The sequence below is a fragment of the Rhodamnia argentea genome, chromosome 6 (assembly GCF_020921035.1).
Source record: "Rhodamnia argentea isolate NSW1041297 chromosome 6, ASM2092103v1, whole genome shotgun sequence".
Classification (NCBI taxonomy): Eukaryota; Viridiplantae; Streptophyta; class Magnoliopsida; order Myrtales; family Myrtaceae; genus Rhodamnia; species Rhodamnia argentea.
The window spans coordinates 21731833-21752793 of NC_063155.1; the positions used below are offsets into that span (position 1 = coordinate 21731833).

The 20961-nt window shown below is 41.7% G+C and overlaps 3 protein-coding genes across 4 annotated transcripts; 2 read left to right on the forward strand and 1 right to left on the reverse strand.

Annotated features, from left to right (window-relative positions):
• Nucleotides 1-941: 941 nt before the first annotated feature.
• On the forward strand, nt 942-4663 carry LOC115734296 (pentatricopeptide repeat-containing protein At2g27610). Its single transcript, XM_048280267.1, is given in 2 exon segments — nt 942-3393; nt 3395-4663. Coding segments are annotated over 2 exon segments (2634 nt in total). The 5' UTR covers nt 942-1104; the 3' UTR covers nt 3740-4663.
• A 179-nt stretch (nt 4664-4842) lies between these two features.
• On the reverse strand, nt 4843-10118 carry LOC115734297 (protein SUPPRESSOR OF K(+) TRANSPORT GROWTH DEFECT 1-like). 2 transcript variants are annotated; one of them, XM_030665021.2, is made up of 8 exons: nt 9439-10109; nt 8262-8367; nt 6817-7015; nt 6471-6539; nt 6307-6381; nt 6110-6208; nt 5868-6023; nt 4843-5190 (listed from the first exon to the last, which is right to left on the reverse strand). In XM_030665021.2, exons 1-8 carry the CDS (start codon nt 9902-9904, stop codon nt 5065-5067), a joined length of 1296 nt encoding a protein of 431 aa, XP_030520881.2. In that variant the 5' UTR covers nt 9905-10109; the 3' UTR covers nt 4843-5064. The 2 variants fall into 2 exon arrangements, with proteins under 2 accessions (XP_030520881.2, XP_048136225.1); XM_048280268.1 differs by lacking the exons at nt 4843-5190; nt 5868-6023; nt 6110-6208; ... (2 more) ...; nt 6817-7015; nt 8262-8367 and adding an exon at nt 8726-8863 and having other exon boundaries at nt 9439-10118.
• A 6468-nt stretch (nt 10119-16586) lies between these two features.
• LOC115734299 (zinc finger A20 and AN1 domain-containing stress-associated protein 3-like) lies at nt 16587-17415 on the forward strand. Its single transcript, XM_030665022.2, has one exon. It carries the CDS (start codon nt 16599-16601, stop codon nt 17127-17129), a length of 531 nt encoding a protein of 176 aa, XP_030520882.2. The 5' UTR covers nt 16587-16598; the 3' UTR covers nt 17130-17415.
• The last annotated feature ends 3546 nt before the right edge of the window (nt 17416-20961 follow it).

A 20961-nucleotide genomic window follows, 5' to 3' on the forward strand; every position in this document is an offset into this window, starting at 1 on the left:
GATATCAAACGAACCCTCCTTTCCCTCTCTCCTCTTTAATTTGGACATGAAAAACCCTATGACCCCTTTCCCACTACAAAATATGTGATTTAATGAGTATGGCATGGAAAGAGGAAGAGGAAAGAGGGAAATGAGGGTTCGATATCGAGAAGTGGCACCAGAGAAAATGCAAAATTGACAAGGAAAACGGCGTTTTTGGGAAAAGCGACCAAACCACCTATGGCAATTTGGAGTGGATTCGTCTAGAAAAATTACGTGAAATAAAAAAATTTTTCTCAAACGGCCGAGATGAGATATGCTATTCCAAAGTTTTGCCCTTTCTTTACTCGTTTCCACTCTTTCGTGCGGTTTTTAATCTTTCCATGCGTTTTTTTTCTGCGGTTTCCGAAAATACTAAAAAATAGAAAAACCCATCTAGACGATCTCGAATCGCAAAATCCATGTCACCGCCAACGGGTGATATTGATTAGGATGCTTCGTTCAACCGACCGAATTTGAGCCCTATCCAATGTCGTCGACCCGATCCGGTTCTTGACACATCACCATTTGCTTCCGATTGGATTTATGTCTATCCAATAGATGAATATATCATGAAAATCTCATTTTTTTATTTATTTTACTAATTTTATTTTATGAATATTTTAAATTAATTACATAATTACAACATTATTTATTAATTATAGATCTTAATAAATTTTTACATTAATTATTGCTAATTATGTTATAAAGATAAGCTTCACAAGAAAAAAATTATAAATAAAATAAATATAAACATGTTAAAAATACGAAATTAAAAAAAAAACGCTAGCCCACCTAACGGGCGTGCTGGCGTTGGGCTGCGGCCTCCCGCCGAACGAGGCCCAAATTGATAAATAATTTTTTTTAAAAAATAATTTCGTAAATATTTAAAAAAAAATTAAATTGGAAAAAAACCCGCATATAACTGGCTGGCGGGGAAACGAAGCGTAGTAGAGGGTTGCGTGAAATCACGTTGTCCCTCTGTCCGCTGGTGACCCTCTCCTCTGTTTTCCTCAGAAAATGCGACCCTTTTCCGACCTTTGGTGACACTGGTTGTCCTGGTTATACCCTGCCATCCCCAAGAGCATGACTGGGAGTTCGTCCATAAGGACTCTAGGAAAATATCAAAGAACGCGATTCTTCGAAAACCCATCTCGGAATTTGCATCAGCGTGCCATAATTGGTCGACCCGATTCCACTGGCGACGCTTCTTCAAACCCGCCATGTCCCAAGACTTTAGTTTCTCCCGAAGCGCGCCGTTTGTTCGACAGAAGTCCCCAACGAGCGCAAACAGGATACAGTCGCTCGCTTTCTGAGTATTCTCGCTACTATCAAAACCAGGGTCCTCTCGATCTCTTCGCAAGTGTCCACAGGTGGGGTTTACCCGTGGATGGATCTGCTCTGTCGTGTGTGATCAATGTCTGCGCAAACTCGTTTGACCAGAACGCTGGCAAACAAGTGCACTGTCAATGTGTAAAATCAGGTTTTTTGGAGGATGTCAGCGTTGGGTCTGCTCTCGTTGATATGTACATGAAAACTGAAAGCGTTGAGGATGGAAGGAGAGCGTTTGACGAGGTGGCGGACAAAAGCGTTGTGTCCTGGACTTCGTTATTGTCTGGTTATGCACGAAATAGTTTGAACGGAGAGGCAATTGAATTGTTCCGTAGAATGCAAGTAGAAGGTATAAAGCCGAATGCTTTTACTTATACAGCCGTTCTTGGAGCTTTAGGGGATGATGATTTAGCTGAAAAGGGGATCCAGTTACATGCTATGGTAATTAAGGACGGTTTTGCATCAACTACTTATTCGGGGAACTCTTTGATCAATATGTACTCAAAGGTTGGGATGATTAGAGATGCTAGAGCTGTTTTCAATATGATGGGAAATAAGGATGTAGTCTCGTGGAATAGCATGATATCTGGCTATGTTGCCAATGGACATGATATGGAAGCTCTTGTAATGTTTCATTCAATGAGAAATGCTGAAGTTAGCCTCAGCCAATTGACTTTTGCTAATGTCATCAAGTTATGTGCTAATGTTCGAGAAATCAGTTTTGCAAGACAGCTTCACTGCCAGGTAGTTAAGGTGGGGCTTGAATTCGATGATAAAGTTGGGAAGGCACTCATTGTTGCCTATAGTAAGTGCTGTGAAATGGATGATGCCTTCAAGAGTTTTTCGTCAGTGTCTCGATATCAAGATGTGGTCTCATGGACAGCCATCATCACTGGGTACTTGCAAAATGGTCAAGCTGCACAAGCGGTTGATTTATTTTGTCAAATGAGAAGAGGAGGAGTAAAGCCTAACGATTTTACTTATTCCCTGATCCTTGGAGCCCAGCCCCTGATTGCTCCTCATGAAGTGCATGCACAAGTCATCAAAAACAATTATCAGTCATCGTCTACTGTAGGAACTGCACTTCTAGATGCTTATGTCAAGATAGGGTCCACTGATACTGCTGCCAAAGTTTTTAAATCAGTTCACGAGAAGGATGTTGTTTCATGGTCGGCAATGTTGGCTGGTTATGCACTATCAGGGGACACAGAAAATGCTGTAAAAGTTTATCTTCAGCTGGGCAAAGAAGGGGTCAGACCAAATGAGTTTACATATTCAAGTGTAATTAATGCTTGCGCAGCTCCTTCAGCAGCAGTGGAACAGGGGAAGCAGTTACATGCACGCTCGATCAAATCAGGATATAGTGATGCTTTATGTGTAAGTAGTGCTCTTCTTACAATGTATGCAAAGAGAGGAAATATTGAGAGCGCAAGCAAACTGTTTCAGAGACAAAGGGAGAGGGACTTAGTATCCTGGAATTCCATGATATCTGGGTATGCACAGCATGGTCACGCAAAGAAGGCTCTAGAGGTGTTCAAGGAAATGCAAAGGCAGAAGATGACAATGGATAGCATCACATTCATTGCTGTGATTTCTGCCTGTACTCATGGCGGTTTTGTGGAGGAAGGTGAAAGATACTATGATATGATGATTAATAATCACCAAATCAGTCCGACAATGGAGCACTATTCTTGCATGGTTGACTTGTACAGTCGAGCAGGAATGCTAGAGAAAGCCATGGATACCATAAATGGGATGCCGTTCCCAGCAAGTGTGTCTGTTTGGCGATCTATCTTAGCTGGTTGTCACGTTCAACGGAATTTGGAGCTAGGTAAACTGGCAGCTGAGAAGCTCATCTCCCTTCAGCCTGATCACTCTTCCTCATATGTCTTGCTGTCCAATATTTATGCGGCTGCAGGGAAATGGAGAGAGAGAGCTGAAGTAAGGAGAATGATGGATGAAAGGAAGGTAAGAAAGGAAGCTGGGTATAGCTGGATTGAGGTTAAGAACAAGACCTACTATTTCTTGGCCAGTGATGTTACTACATCCATTGCAGGAGAGTATTTATGCAAAACTTGAAGAGTTGGGTGTTCGTCTCCGGGATTATGGTTATCAGCCTGATACAAATTACGTTCTTCACGATGTTGAAGAGGAACATAAAGAAGCAATCTTGTCTCAACATAGTGAGAGGCTGGCTCTTGCTTTTGGACTGATCGCTACATCTCCAGAAATTCCCATCCACATTTCGAAGAATCTTAGAGTTTGTGGAGACTGTCATAATGTCATAAAGTTGGTGTCCATGATCGAAAGTAGAGAGATTATCGTTAGGGATTCAAACCGATTCCATCACTTTAATGGCGGTTCATGCTCTTGTGGCGATTACTGGTAATACTTCAGAGATACATTGAAAAGTGATATCGAGACCTTCCATGTTAAGCCAGGGCTCGTTTACTTTCCACGTCTTAATCTAAGGAAGACATGCGAAGATCAACTGCTCAATGTCTCAATCGAAAAAAGATTACTTGAGCATTAATTTTGTGGCTATTCGACCAGAAGGATAAACAAATTGAAGAATTTACAATCACTTGGGCATGTAACGATTGTTCGGTTAAGTTGGCAGGTCGATCACCCGAAATTTGGATATCCTCCACCCTCCCGGGTTTGGTGACTGGTGTTCTACATGACTGATGACTCCTCTCTGATTATTACTGGTGATACCTTTGCATCTTTGCTTCCTTCTGGGGTTAGATCACTCTTCTTTCTAACAAGAAAGATGTTCTCCTGGACTGCATTGCTTGTTGACACAAACAAAGCTTGCTTCGACATATCCAGCAACTATTGAAGTTAGCACCGAATTTTGTTGAACGGTAACTGAAATTCTTGGTCACTCTTTCGAAGTGGAGTTCAAGATTGTCAAATCCAACCGCAACCGAGGACAACTGCATACTGGTTGTGTTCAAGTGGAAAGCCAAAAAGGGAAGACTGACACCCCAAAAAGGAGATTGGGAAGGATCATCTAAGTTGGGCTGTAAATTTCGGATGAACCAGTTGAAAGGTGCTCCACCAGACACTCTGAAGGCATATTCGAGAAGGGATTACACGAACTGCTTTAGATTACACAAGGCACATCCATAGTCATATGTGTCGATCATACTTACGCATTGACCGTTTGCGATATAAAAACCCAGAATATGCTTTACGCTTAATTTATTTCTGCGCCTACTAGTTTAATTTGTACACACTGATTTGAAATTTTCAAGCCCGTTTTATGTTTTATTGCCGTAGTCTAATTGCTGTTGAGACATGCAGCAGGTTCTATGGTCTAAGAGCAGCAGGAAGAAGTGAAGCATGCAGAGAAAGAGGCTTCTCTTCGAGTTGGCAGCTTCCAAATGCCTGATAACCAAACTGAAGTCAAAGCCCGCCTTTATCTCTCAGCTGGAGCAGATATACAAGACAAGCAGCATATAATTTAAAGAGATCCTGTGTGTATTCCCGACGACAACCTTTTTGATTTACTTTTTCTGCGAGTTAATAGAAGCACTTTGAAAAAAGGTAAACTCAGCGGTTGTGACTACAGAAAATGGGAAGAGCAAATCATAGGCCAGATTGCAGAAGCAAAAATGAAATTTGATGGTACGGGGATTGACGAGTATCGATTACATACAAATCCAGGTGATCAAGCTTGCTTTCGGTATTAAATCAATCAAAACACGATCAACCTTCTTCACCAAACTCCCTTGTGAATCTCTCATGAACCTCGAGGTCAGTTTTGCTCACGGTTGGCCTTTGTCTTGCAAGCACCTTATCAAAATCCCTTCTCGAGATCGGTGGTGGAGTAATCTGCATCGGTTGATGAACACAAAAACAATTTAATAGTCAGACTGCATGCAGTTACTTCTAATGTTTCTGAGACGCACAAGCATGTTCATATTGCAGACTATATGTCTCTCCAATGACTATAATCTGTTGAAGTATGTCCAACATCGTTTGATAAAGGGTCCTAAATGCTCTATATATTGATATGGTCTCCCTCCATTTATTAACTTAAGTTTTTCGATTGGACTTTCTAATATAGTATCAGAGCCAATACTATCCCTTTCGCGAAAAACGTGTGATCAAAATTCCATGTGAATTTGTGTAGTCAAAATTCCACGTGACGCTCGTAAGCCAGCTTGTGCATGAGAGGAGATATTGCAGTATGTCCCACATCGCTTGATATCCCTTCACCTATTAGTTTAAACTTTTAGGTTGAACTTCCTAACATGATCATATGCATTTTACTAACCTATGAAACTTTCTATGTTTTGTCACTAGTCACCATTTTATCAAAGATGACTTATAACAGATGTGCATTGCCAATGTGGCATTTATTAGTAATATAGACCATGGAGGATCTCATATCAAGCATCACTTTGATCGCCAAAAATTCTGTCTATTGCTCCAAGCATCAGCTAAAATCTCTATCCTCTCATTTTTCAAAACGGATATCCTCATACTAGGAAAGGTATCGCTAATACCTTAGCAGCTTGCCCTTCGGCTGCCAGCTCCTGCATGGTGATTTGAACAGCACCTTCTTGCTTTGGTCCACATGGCATCCACATTCCATTTGAAGTCTTTATGAAAAACATGGCATCCTGAGTTTTCCGAACAGGCTCAAAGAGGACATCCTTGACCTTTCATTGCGAAAATAGATGGAGTTGGCCAAGAGACAAGCTAATAATTTGAACAAGGTAGGAAAGATTTTATATGTTGTGCTTACACAAACGGATATATCTGAACCCGAAAATCCCTCTGTCTTGTGAGCCAAGCTCTCAAAATCACTTTCAGCTAAACCGTGAGGAGTATCTCCTAAGTGCACCTATTCACGTTGACAAAGCCATAGGAAAGACATGAATAAACTCTCCTTAGCTCGCAGAATATTTTCAAAACAATGTGCTTACAGAAGAACTTCAATACCTTAAACATGTGCTGCCGAGCCTTAACATCCGGTAGGGGAATATATATGCGCTTGTCAAAGCGCCGCCGAATTGCCTGTGGTTTGTCAATAATCATGAGAAACAACCATGTGATGGGCGACCCAGTAAAACCACCAAAATATCTCATCATATTATCCATTTTACCTGATCAAGAGAATAAGGAGTATTTGTTGCTGCCAGGACAAGAACTTTCTCATCATTGTTTCCAACACCCTGAAAGAAACAGATTCATATAAAACTGTTTTAAGTCTCGGACAAGCAAAGGATCTAATTCATCCGGTAACCGGTTCTGGAGATTTTTTCCACATTATCAAGATCAGGAAAACAACTTTCCAAATAATCAACAACCGCCACATCATGCAACCATTCAGTCCACCAATGTTCAATAATACAAGCAACAGCGAAGGCATTAGGAAGATCTATTAACGAATAGTGGCATCCATACAATATAAAAGAGAGAAACCATGTGGCAACAGACACCTCTGCTAACCTGCATTTGGACTAGAATTTCTGTTTTTATACGTCTAGAAGCCTCACTCTCATTTCCTTCTCCACGTTGGCCACCTAGAGAGTCTATTTCATCAATGAAGATAATTGAAGGAGCACTCTCACGAGCCATCTGAAAAAGATTGGAAACTAACTTCTCACTTTCACCCATCCACTTTGATACCAGATCTGAAGAAGAAACACTAGCCACCAAAAAGTCAGGTCATAAATGACACAATCTTGGCATAAGACTCATAAAAATCACGTAATCTACAGAATTTCCATCAGTGGCGTAGAGATTAGAGACTCAAAACGTACACAAATGCACCTACAATTACCAGACAAAAATTGATCTTATTTAAATGCAGATATCCACTGAAAGAAGTGGGCTTAATATGAAAAAGCTTGTCGTAGTATATGTTGCCATGGTGATTAGAGAAGCTACAAGTGCAGCTCAAACAGATTCCTAATTGCAAAGAAGCACATTTCACCATCTCTTTTCAATTAGCAGAATAAAATGATATCATATGTGCTTGCAACTAGAATCAAGCACATATCCACAGGCAGTTGCCAGTGAACTCTGCGAGAAAGGACCACCAGAAAGATGTTTTTAAGGATGCGGAGTTAATGGAAGGGGGTCCAGGAGATTTATTAGGGATGATGAAATATCCAACATGCAAAGTGATGAGAATAGATTTGCCTCTGCAAAAGTTTAACTATACCAACCACTAAAAGAAGGAAAACAGTCTGAACTATTCTAGAGTAAGGAGGATTAATAGGATTTCACAAAGTGAAGAAAACTTCTTAAAAACTATCCCTCCTAAACAAATAGATAAGATATAGGGAAAAATACTGATGGAGTTTCTCTCAATTTCTCTTGCAAATCACGAATTCAATAATAAAGCATATGCCCATTCATGTTGCAAGAATGTTGCAAGTTCCAACGTTACTTTATTACTTGACCTGAGTGCATAAGGGAAATGTAAGCCTTTCTGACAGAACAAATTACTTGCAACTTAATATGGCAAAAGAAAATTTGCAGAAAACAAGATAAACTAGAAATCTGGACTATGTCACACTGCATAACAATGTACTTCTACAAGAGCATAAACATCAAATGCCCCTCTCTAAGACATACTTCAGTATCAACAGCTCCAATAAATGGAAACATAGACCCATGCTTGTACCAGCCAAAAACTTGTATCATTCGGGCTTACCATGGTGTTGTCCTATCAACCATCATATGGATATGAATGTGTGCCTAATAGATCAGTGAAGTCCCACTTTGTAGAACAAGCATAGAATCTCAAATGTCAAAATCTGGATGAGTGTAGGCAAAACTACGTTGTACCTTAACTAAAGTTTGATTTCAACCAAAAATCCCCCCAAAGTATAGTAAATGGTCCCTTTTGGAAAGATAAAATAGTCAAAATGCCTGATGATGGCTACCTGAAAAAGGTGGAGTCTGCTTCTGTTGCCACAGCTTTTGCCAAATATGACTTCCCTGTTCCGGGTGGACCATACAAAAGAAATGCCCTCCACGGCCGCCTCTTCCCTGAAATGATAGTCGATGAATACAATAAGTATTACCACCAGTGACTTTAAATACCCCACTCAATGATTTGTGATGTGAAATAATACAATGTCAACAAGATAATGGAGTTCACAAACATCAGCGGAGAGAGGTTCTCGTCGGGCAAAAATTCTGAAACTGTGGTAGTAATTCGGATGAGAAGATTCTCATCAAAAGAAAAGCCCAGTTACATTACAGCATATCAGAAGAGCAAGCACACCAAAAATGAGGCTGGCAATGTTTCTCCAGATAAATGAAACTGGTAAATTGCACTTATCTAAGGAAGATAAGTTACATTACAGCATATCAGAAGAGCAAGCACACCAAAAATGAGGCTCCCATAGAGTTCATGCAACGACTCACGAGGCAGCTATTATAACCAAGAGGGCTCCATGCTTAGACATTTCCAACAACTGAAAGTTAAACATTGTCAGCCTTCACGAAGCAGCATGATGCGACTTGCTTCCCCAACAAGAGTCTGCAAAAGCCCTTGTAAGCAAAGACGGGAATACCATTTGCTTTTCAGGTTCTTATCATTTACAATCAGACACAGGTGCTCCTGAATACAGAAACATTAAAAACCAATGCATGGCAAGCCAGAACAAGAGTGCACTTCTCGATTGAATATCAAGGATACTGATAGCCATTTTGAGCATACTTAGCCAGCACCTCGGCCCCACGGTTTGACTTTCATAAAACAGCAATGTGCAAACCTTAATTCATCTCACAGCGATACCATAATTGCAACATACGCCAGGAAAATAAATAGGACACTTCAAACATGCTAATTTCACTTTAAGATGGATAAGTAATGACTTCCCAAAGGCAGTCCGGTAAATTCGGAAGCATGCTCTGGAGCAATACTTCAGCAATAAGATCATCAATCGACGAAACAAAGAAAAACACGAATTTAGCATTACAATCTGTTAAAATCAAGGGCAAAATACGATTGCAGAGCCGGCCCAGAAATATTAAAGAATGCGAAGTCGACATAAGCAACCAAATGCTCCAACCGGGCAAGGGAAAGTCCAAGGTCAACGAATTCTAACTTACCGGTGAAGAACTGAGGGAATTTGACCGGCAAAATGACGGCCTCCTGAAGCGCCTGCTTGGCGCTCTCGAGCCCCGCGACGTCGTTCCACTTCACATTCGGCTTCTCCCTCACGATCGCGGAGTTCAGACCGGCTCGGAGCTTCTCCTTCTCCGCATCGTCCCCGCCCTCGCCGCCATCCTTGGGCTTCGTGCTGGGCCGAGAAGCCACCGCGGCGTCGCCGTTGGAGGCGGCGCCTCCGCCGTCGTCGAGGACGACGCGGATCTCCTCGGCGCGGTGGAGGTACTCGGTGAACTTCTGGGTGATGGCCTCGCGGATCTTGGGGTTCTTCTCGTACTTCAGGTGAGTCTTGAAGTACTCCAGCGCGTTCATGTAGAGCGGGAACGCCTTGGCGTAGTTCCCGGCACGGTCCTCCTGGACCGCCTGCCTCACGTACTCGATCGCTTGCTCCTTGAAGTTGCTGTACATGGCTTGATCGTGGAGGGTTCCTAGGAGTAGGAGTCGCTCACGGAGAGATTTCGAGATCGCAGGGGAGAGAGAGGCGGCGAAGGCGATGGATTGATCGGACGAAGTTCGAAGGGAATCGGAATTCGGAGTGGAATTCGGGGCCCCGATTGCTTGGCCCGTTCGTCAATCAGTTGCTTGTGGGAATTGGTGACGGAAGAGCATTTCTTCTTGAACGATGAAAGTTCCTGTGTTTTTTTTTTTTTTTTTGGTCACTTTTTGCCTGTTTCCTTGTTTGATTTTCCACGATTCCTGTTTCGCGACGAAAGAGATCACTTGTGGAGACTGCATACATTTATTAAAACTAGAATACCTTAGCCTTTTTTTGTCATAAGTGAATATTATTGTGGAAACTGCATCTTCTTTATTTTCAAATATTTTAGAAAATTTAAGATGCTATTTCAATTTTCGAATTTCGGATAGATTTTCATAAATAGAAGAGGGCGAATTGCTTTCTACCCTGTGACCAAAGAGAGGGAAAAAAAAACTTTCCTCATTTTTCGGTATCAGGTAGAAAAATTAGTCCATGAAAAATGTTCTTCTAGTTGATGAAATATCTATGCTTAAATTCAGGAAAAAAAATATATTTCCTCTTTGAAAAATCGATAATTATTTTCTAAAATATAAATAGGTATTAGCACTTGACCCGAAACTCGTGCGCTTAAGCATAAAAACTCTAATGATGGTTCTCGAGTCCCCCATGTCTAGGACCGGGTCTCCGATGCTTGGGTCCGCAATGTCCAAGACCAAGCCTCCAATGCTAAGGTCCGAGCCCATGAACATGGTGTTGGTGCCCTCGAAGGCCACACCAAGGTCCATCAAGGCCGGGCCCAAAGCCCCGGCACCTTGGCGTAGGTCCACAACAGCCAAGTGCAAGATCCTAGTATTTGAGCTCGAATTACCAACACCCGGGTCCTAGTCCACAAAGGTCATGCCCAAGTCCATCGATGCCAAGCTCGAGACCTAGTACTCGAGCTCGGGTCCATCAAGGCCTAACCCGGGACCTAGGTGCCCCCGCTCCAATCCCACTCTCTTGTTAGGGTCCATTGGGGTCAAAACACGAACTTTAGTATCCATACCCTATTCCCTAACTCCCCATTCGTAAGTCAATAATCCCAATTTGTGTATGTCTCTTTAGGAAATTTAAATAAGATTTTTCATACCAAAAGGCCAAAAATATTTTCCAGTTTATTTTCATGTTTTAGCCAAAGATTGAAAAACATTGCCATTTTTTTATGAAACAACTTCTTGGAAAATATTTTTCAAACATATCACATTTTTCGTGAAATAAACGGAGGAAAAGATTACTCAATTTTTGTAATTTGCCCTCCATGTTTAGAAATTATTTGTAATGTGTCGCATGACGTTGACTTTGAGCACATATAAGTAACGCCCCTGAATAAGATCTAAATTAGCTAGAAATAGCCAAAACGGATTGGAAAGCCGACTCAGGCGGAATCGGATTAATAGTCATTGAATTAGTTAATGGGTCTAAAAAGAGAACGGGATCAAGAGGGAGAAAGTTGAGTCCGGCCCATCATCAAAGCTCGGTTTAAATGAACCTAACCGTGTCGAACTCGTTAAAGAAGTACGGCCCAATCCGACTCGAGACAACGAGGAGGTGCGGCGGGCTCGGCCCACAGAAAACCGACCCAGCCCAATTGAATGGCTGGCCTTTTTATTTCTGCTAGCAGCCGTAGGCCCAAAATAGCAAGGCCCAAGTACCCCACCCACCAGTTTGGAAGTGAGCCCAATTTTACAACTAGAATCATGGCCCATTTTGGGCAACAAAAGCAAGGAAAGTGAACCCATCTTCTCCTTTTTCCATTCCCTCGGTGGCGTCACCAGCGAAAGCGCCCTCTTTTTCCTCTGGTTCAGCTTCCTTCGTCTGGTCAGGCGTTCGATAGTTCCACGTCAACCGGCAAGCTCAAGAAGTGACGACAAGGACTAAGGCAAGTTGCTTCTCTAAACCGTTTACTAATCCTGGCAATGCGAGTCGACATCGGTGAGCTGGGCGGCGGACTGGTTCTGGATGGTCTCGGCCTTAGAGTAGCGGATAGTAGTATAGTGAAGCTGACCTCATGCATGTCAAGTTAAGGCAATGGGTGAACTGGTTGGAAGTTGGATCACCGTAAAAGGCGACGTATTGTTGGTTCGGGCGCATAGGACCTGAGGTGGAAGTGTAGGCGGCATTGGCCTTAAGTGGTTGCATGTCACAGACTCTAGCTAGATATGTTTCTTTTGGAGACGAGTTTGTGAATTTGGAGAACGGATCGTTGAAATTGAGTGACGAATAGCTTGGCCGAGAGAGGATAGGTTCGGTTTTAGTGGTATTATTGTGCTATTGCTATTGCTAGAGTTACCTTCATTTGGTTTTGAAATTGGTTGAGTTGATGGGTTAATTTAGTACGTCAAGCGATGGTTTGCAGATGTGTGGTAAAGGATTCGTGGTCGAGAAGCCCTTGGGGGTGGAATTCGAGTTAAGTAACGAGGTTTGTCATTGATTGTTCTCTATGCTACCCGTGTTGCATTTGTTAGTACATTACTCGACCTTTGGCTTGACATTTTGGAAAATGCTTGTGAATGACATTAATACGGCTGGACCGAATGGGTTGAGATTTCTATATTCGCTTAATACGTGGTATTGCTTGTATGGTATAAAAATTCATTACCGTGAAACATGGCATGGCATGGCATTAGGCACGCATTTGTCCTAAATATAGACATGGTCTCGCATATCATGAATTCGGACCGAATAAGGTTTGTGGAAATGGGCTTCATGCTCGGATGTATGCAAGCCATGGAGTTTATGGGAATACCCTACTGTATGACTAGGCGGAGGCAGTACAAGACAACATCGCAATTGCATGGCTGAAATGGTTGGGTCACGATAGTGACGATTAACATGTTTCCCGTGCATATAGTCATAATCATATTTCTTAGCATAGCGTACTTTTATGTTACCGCTTATTGTATGTTTCCGGGTGAACACTAAGTTTGGCTGCTTGGAATCTTGATGCTTACCTGTTTTATCTTTGCTCATTCATCTCATTGGATAGATTAGTTAGCGATTTAGAGATTCAACTTGCCGGGATTTATCTCACTCTATTATCGATTTTTTTCTTTTTGGTAATTGACTATGGTCAACCTCTCCGCTTTGCCCTCTATGGTGCACCCATTTGTCTTACGTGGGACCTCACCTTCTTCACTATTCCTGAGGCTCCGGGACTCGAACTCGTGCGATTCACTTGCACTCTATGGGTCCATGGAGGGATAGATGTGGGAATTATCCCACACCGCTTCATGGCCGTCTACGGCCGGCTGGAGAGTGGACTCTTCGATCCTCTAAGTTTCAATTACGTGGGAAGCGATGGTGACGAAGGAGCGAGTGGCGGTTTGGCCTAGGGGATCCCGGACTACGCTTATGTGTATATGTTGACCGACACTTTTGAACCATAGATTGATCGACTTCAAATCTAGGGAGCTTTTGGGTTTTATGATGTTGTACATACATGCTTAGTTGGGTATGCCGGGTAGAGGCATTAGGCACATTTTTGAAGCCCCCCGAGGTTGATCCCCTAGGATTGTACTAAAAGTGACTCAATCCTAGTCGATATGAACTAGTGATGTAATGGTCTACTTATGTCAATAAAGCATGGACTTTATGGTAGCTCGCAGTATTCTTGCTTCGTTTACTTATTCTTGAAGATCCGTAAAACATAAATAATGTAAGGGACAAACAATATGTAGATAATCTAAACATAGCGTCAGCATATGTGGTAGGCCCGGAACGCCACAATATCACTCGGGGATGGACCATGTTGCAGTACATGACTAGTTATGGAGGGAAAATTTGATCATAAAAAGTATATGCATGAGAAATGTTGGAATATTTAAATATTAAGATACGCATTCATCCGACAACTTAGGTTTTTAGAATAATTAGCAATGATCTCATGAAATATCACGTAGTATGAGAGTAAGAGGTCCCAATTCGAATCTTTACAGTCCCCTATTTGCCTTAGCGAATTGCATATTTCCACGTTAGGCTTAGACCAATTGCATATTATATCTTAAGTTATTAGATGGATGCATCTTTTAATGTTTAAATATTCTAAAACTTCCATTTTTGTGAAACTGCTAGCAATTATTCTAAAATCTTAAGTTGGTAGATGAATGCGTAGTTTAATATTCAAATATTTTAGCAAGTATTATTAACTTCAAAAGTAAATTTAATACAAACTAAGAAACCATATTTAAATAAAGAATTAAAAAGAAAAGAGAAACTAACCAGACCCATGCGTAGATCATTTTGGGGTTGGATATGGGACCACTACTAATTTTTTAAAAACATAAGTTGTTAGATGAAGACGTAATTTAATATCTAAATATTGTTACTTTGAAAGTAAAGGTAATAAAATCTAAGAAAACGGATTTTAAGAGAAAATTAAAAAGAAAATAGAAACTAGCCGGAAGAGACCCACGGTTAGGTCGGATAAGGTGAATTTGCCCCAGCTTGTACGGGGATTTGCTTAGGGTGCAAATGACAACAATTTTGTTTATCTGTTTTTCTTATTTTATGATATTGGACATAGGTTTGGAATTGAAATGCGTTTGGTAAAATAAATTTATTTTTCTATATTCGGAACAAATTTTTTGCCCAAAAACAGGTTGGAAAGATAAATGAGAAGTAGAAATTTTTCACTTTTCTATTTTTGCAGCAAAAACGGAAATTATAATTCTTCTACTTGCTCACTCTCTCTTTCTCTCGCGCATGTGGTGCCGGTCTTTGGTCCCGCCGTCTCGTCATTATCAAATGCATTCGTTTCCTCATAAACTCGTCGAGAGAGTAGACTAGAAAAATTTAGCTTTGATCAGAAATAGCTTTCGAAAAGAGAATGGTTACCATTCACGCTCTTATTAAATCGAAATTTTTTTAGTGTAATAGGTAAAGTATCTCGAGTTAAAAAAATAAAGAAATAAAAACAAAACAAAGGGCATGCACTACAGGATTAGATTTATTAGTGTTAGGTGGGAGCATCAAGGTCAATTCAACTCGACAGCCAGCCAGAACAAGCCGAAAGTTCACGTCAGGCCAATTCCTGGGATAAACAACTACCATTTGATTCATTTTTTTTCTGAAAGAAGAAGAAGAAGAAGAGGAAGTTATATTCATCAAGACGTCGACCTCGGCTCTGATATTAAATATGCAAAAACAATGACACAATCACTTAATTGGAAACATTCTCTGGGGTAAAAAAGACAGCATATTAATGTTCACCCAAAAAAACGAGAAGGAAGCAGGCGGCTTCGCGATCGGAATCGAGAGAAGCCCGGCAACCAATCGGTTTCATCCTCGATTCTAATTTTGCCGGTACTGAGGATCATAAACATCGATTCTTGGCTCTAAATTGGGGAACCGATTGGCTTAAATTATTTCACGTCCCTGATAATGGCGATCCCCATTCATTTCTTCACATCATAGTTCATTTGTCCAAATTTTTAACGCAATGGACAGGAGTATCGCAACACACAACAGATCGAAAAGATTTTTCCCATCAAAGGGTGGGGGATCTACTAACAGTCAGCCACGTTCTCATTCTGTTCCAAAACCCGTGGTGTTGTCAAAGATATAAAAATAAATAAAAAATTAAAAGCTCGACGTTAATTTCTTCTATGCGATAGGATTTTTGATAATAAAAAAATCACAAACTGTTACATCCGTCATAGCCGTTGGGGTAAATTTATCGTAAATGTATCAGTTTGAGATTTTTCGTGATATTAATAAAATAAAAAAAAAAAAATACGTCATTTTCGAAGTTCAATAAGGTTTTATCTCTTTCTGTAGGACGACAAATGTCGGGCGTTTTACTACTCCACGTTTGATTCTTCGTCGTCGGGCATTGGCGTGGCAGGAACGGCTTCGAGAAGACGTCCCCCCCAACAAAAACGACGCCGTACGAGGAGCCCCCCCGGCAGCGACATTGTTCAACGCGGAGATAAGTAAGCGAGAGAGAGAGAGAAAGAGACACGGAAATTACACATTTTTTTTTTTGGGGGCCTTTTGTTTGGTAGGAAAGGAAAAACAATAAGGTTAACCAAAAGGAAGAGAGAGAAACGGGACAAAAAAAAAAGGAAAAAGAAAAGGGGGGGAAATTCAAAGAAGAGAGAGAGAGGGAGAAGGCGTCTGGAATCTTCACCGCGAGGGACCGAGGGGGTGTTGGGGGGAGAGGGAAAAGGTATCCCAAAAACCGCCTTTGTGTGGAGGAGGTGCTTCGCTTTGCTTTTTAGCTCCTCTAACCCCTCCCTCATTCGCAATCTTCATTTCGCAATCTCCGCTCTCCCAAAAAGATTCCCTCCTCCCATCTTCATATTCGCTCCGCCCCTCGATTCATCCCCTCTCCTCGCAGAAAGCATCAAGACCCACCCCCGTATCGAAACCCCAGAGGTAAAGCCCGTCTCCCCGAACTTTGCAGGTCTCGATGTTGTTGTTGTTGATTGATTGATTGATAGATCGGTAGATCTGGATCTGTTTCTTTGCTGGGTTTCCGTACGTGTTGTTGAGGTCGCGATCTCCATTTCCGATGTGTTTCTTTTGACAGGTTCCCCGGGAAAGAGAGAGAGAGAGAGAGGGGGAAAAGGAAACAAAAAAAAAAAAATGGCGGAAGAGCACCGGTGCCAGGCTCCGCGCCTCTGCGCCAACAACTGCGGCTTCTTCGGGAGCCCCGCCACGCAGGATCTCTGCTCCAAGTGCTACCGCGACTTGCAGCTCAAGGAGCAGCAGTCCTCCAACGCCAAGCTCGCTTTCACCCAGACCCTCACCTCCTCCTCCTCCTCCGCCGCCGCCGCCGCCTCGATCCTCGACCCTTCCTTCGCGTCGGCTCCGTCCCAGGCCGCGGCCGTCGACTGCAAGGCCGCCCCCCCTGTGGCCTTCGAGGCGAAGCCCCAGGAGGAGGAGGAGGAGGAGGAGGCCGTGGCGGCGGCGCCGCCGGCGGTGTCGAACCGGTGCTCGACGTGCAGGAGGCGCGTGGGGCTCACGGGGTTCAAGTGCAGGTGCGGGATGACCTTCTGCGGGTCGCACCGGTACCCGGAGCAGCACGATTGCGGGTTCGACTACAAAGGCTTGGGGAGAGAACAGATCTCCAAGGCCAACCCGCTCGTGAAGGCCGAGAAGCTGGATAAGATATGATGCGCAAGCTCTCTTTTAACGATTATTGTCCAACTTAAAAACAAAAAAAAAAACTTTTATTGCATCTGTGTGATTTGGAATTTGGGGATTCGACGTCGTTGGCGAGAGAACCCGGTGGCCACGGCGGCTGGCGGTAGGGTCAGGCGGTGGAGTCGTCGGCCGGCGGCCGGTGCCCGGTTGGTGGGTTGGGTGGGTGGGTGGGTTGGTCGAGATGTGTTGGTAATGGTGGCGCATGTAAATTCGATGATACTCTAGTTAATTCCCGTCATTTCATCCTTTCCTTTTCCGATTGACGCAAGTCCTTTGCTACGTCGGTTGTTCTTACAATTATTAGTGGTGGGTGCGGAAAATACGAACGATTACCTGTCCGGTCCGGTTCCATTCCACCGGCGGATGAAATATTGAAAATCCTCAATTTGACCAAACGATCGGCAAAATTGTTCTTAAATAAGGACGAGCAGTGCTGAAAATTCCAATAATCCGCTCCATTAAGCGCCTCCAAAACGCGTTCTTTTGGCTAAACTATTCGTTTGAACAAATTTGGGCATGGTAGGTGCGGGAAAGATTAAATTCTTAAGAGCGAGGGGCGTGGATAAGTATGAATTAGTAGACTAATCGCGACCTCATGTCGCGACACGTGGCTTGCCTTGAGCGCTTGTCGGAAGCTTCTGAAGCACGTAACTTTTAATTGGACGGAAATGGGAAGACAAGAGGAGTTCGGCTACATCGATAGACGACATGAGGTACATATTTCGTTTAGTAAAGGTTGTTACTATTTGTCTTGATTGTGTCGGGGAATGATTTTTGTTGATGCATTGCTCATGGAGCTAGTGTACGAAGAATTAACTTTAGATTTCGTTTATTTTAATAGAATATAAACGATTTGAAAAATCATTTTTCTGAAAATAATTATTTATATCTCTTAAAAAAGTGAATGACCAAAAAGATTTTCATTGTCCACGGAATATTATGACATAAAGTATCGTCCATAATGAAAATATTCTTTATTGATTAATTTATTTCATAAGCCATTATTTTTGGGATAATATTTTTCAAAAATATAATAAGAGGAAACGTGCTCTCTTAGTCGATGAGACAAAGTATTGCCTATATTGATCGCATGGCCTACTGTGCCCGCCCATAGTATTACCCATCGTTTGGTGGGTAGGACAACTTTTGTCCCGTTCGATATTCCGATGTTTTGGCGGCGGAAGTTCCGAATATGTCCAAATAATGTCAGCAGGAGATAATCTCATTGGCTGTTGCAAAAGAAGCACCACCTACCATCGACTCCTTACCATCGTGCAAGGACCACCACGTCGCGGCTGTTCGAGGTCATGTGCCACAGCCGGAGCTTCCCGATCGACTTCTCCACCGTCGCCATGTCGGCGCCTTTCCCTGGGTCCTCTACGTGTTCGTAGGATCCCGTCCCAAGCCTACCCCGTCCAAGACCCGACCAAGGGGCCTGTCCATTTCGACTTGCTCAGCCTGAGTCGGCCTGTAAGTCAAGTCAGCTTTGAAAAATTACGCGAGATTAAGAGGAATAAACAGCTTAAAATAATATGTTTGGGCAAATGAAATGCGTTTATGTTGGATATTACATGTTAATTTGCACGATTTAGTAAAAAAAAAAAAAAAGAAGACGAGGGCGCTAGAATTTATAAAATATTTGGGGCACTGCAAACAATGGCTTTCAATTCACGTATCTAAGCTCCAACCGGGCATTCATCATTCTTAATGTCTAATCTCAATGTTTCGCTAGAATTTGCCCCGACGAAAAAGTACCCTTCATCGAAAGTTATTCTTTGATTTTTATTAAATGAGACATGTTCTGTGACAAATCCAAACAAAAAATACCGCATGTACACAAGATATGATTAAGAATTTGAGAAACATATCCAGAAGCCGCCATGTTCGATTGGATCGATATGGAATGATTGAATGATGACATAGTTGAACGTATTGACGACCATCATCCTGGTCACGTCGGAGATGAGTCTCGCTATGTGATTCACCATCTTATTCAATTGTTCCTCGTACAATCTCGTCGTAGTAGCCACCAAAGTGAGGTTCGGTGTAACTCCCTAGCCTGCTCCTTCGTAAAGTGCAGCGAGATTTCAACATTGTACCCTTGGCTTGGCTCTACTTTTGGAGCGATTGAGGTTTTGGATTGGATAGCCGTATCACCGGGATTGTTACCCGCAGTTTGATCAGGCTTCGAATGATTCATTGTTCTCAGTATTGTACTTTCTCAAATCGATCACATTGGTTTGATCGAGCGTGCCAAAAATATGTTTCTCTAGAATTTGCCTCGACAACAAAGTACTTTCATCGAAAGTTGTTCCTCAATTTTTCTTAAAAAAATAGGTTTTGTGGTGACTTTGGATAGAAAATATCCAAGTGCACAAGGAAATCGATAGATATGCTTTAACAAAATTTAATCAACATTAAATTACACAAGATAAAAAGTACAATATTGAAATTTATCCGGCGACGAAACACCCAAAAACTAAAGTTTTTTTTATTTGGGGAGGCCTGAAACTAGAGAAAGTGACTTAACGAGTTTTTCGTTGGCAGATTGTACGAAATTGATAAAATATCACAAAGGACTTGTAACTTTTAATCAATGTGATCTACGTGCTCATATGGGGTGATTCGTCTTTCAAAATGAATAGTTTAACTGGATAATAAACGTGGGTTCACTATATTCCGACAATGACATTGTACCAAACTTTCAGGATGAATTATGGGCCATTTTACTATAGTTTAATCCTAAGTTCCTAACGTGTCGTAAGCGTAACCGCCATCCAAAAAGGTATACTTTTCATTAATTTCTAATATTTTAATTAGGGACAATTGAGGGACTACCTTTCAAATAACACATGCGAATTAAAATTAGTTTTGCAGAAATTTCGATAATGTTCTGTATGCTTATGCTTGTTATTAATTTACCTTCTTATTTTCCCCACGTAGAGCAAATTTTATGGTTACATTTCCAGTTTAGAGATCGGGTGTATGGCAAGGCAAGAACTCAAGCAAATTTCTCCAAGAGAGATCCTTAAATCGCAAAGAAAAAGAGAAAAAGACAACGAGGGCATGTTCAATAACTACTCTAATTCTCTGATTTTGTTTCTTGAAACAAAAAAAGAGGAGAAACAAGTTTGGTTGCTTAAATGATTCTAATTCTCAAATTCTCCAATTTTGTTTCCGATAATAAATTTGGAACATAAATAAGAATTAAAAAAATTTGATTTTTTGTTCCAGACTCATTTTTAAAAAACAAGACCCACGAAGTTAGAAGGTTTAGAGAAGGCTCTCGTTTTATTTCTTCAACCCAAAAAAAAAAAAGAATAAAGCCTCAGCAAATGCTCGACCCGCCAACTCCCCTCGCTCATTCGCCCCTCCCGTCGCTTGACTAGCCATTTCCAACACCGCCATACACCGCCAACCGCCAACCTGAAGTCGTCTGTCGCTGGTTGCCGTCTGGCGCCAACAAAGAAAACGTAAATTAAATAGAAAATTAAATTAAAATAAAAAATACATTTTTAGCAATATCATTTTTCCTAACAAATTGTAGGAAACAAATATTTCATGATTTGATTAAATATAGAAATGTTTGAGTAATATCGATTGGATCGGGTATGGGTCATTAGATTTGTACCGCATGAAAAATGAGTCAAAACGAGTTAAATAGGTCAATATGGGTTGGGTTATATTCAATCCGACCCAAATCCGACATGGCCCACCCATTTGACACCTCTATCTATCGTTCAATGACATGACTTTGTGTTTTTTATTTTTATAATCTTGTAATACTTGGCAACATTTATGT

Bases quoted from the DNA above. Each gene is read 5' to 3' on its own strand.
- LOC115734297 (XM_030665021.2), bottom strand. From the start codon at position 9,904: ATGTACAGCAACTTCAAGGAGCAAGCGATCGAGTACGTGAGGCAGGCG. The intron at 7,016-8,261 runs GTAGCCATCATC...TTTGGTGGCTAG, and splicing joins GCAGACTCCACCTTTTTCAG to TGTTTCTTCTTCAGATCTGG. The intron at 6,382-6,470 runs GTAAAATGGATA...GACAAACCACAG, and splicing joins CTCCTTATTCTCTTGATCAG to GCAATTCGGCGGCGCTTTGA.
- LOC115734299 (XM_030665022.2), top strand. From the start codon at position 16,599: ATGGCGGAAGAGCACCGGTGCCAGGCTCCGCGCCTCTGCGCCAACAAC.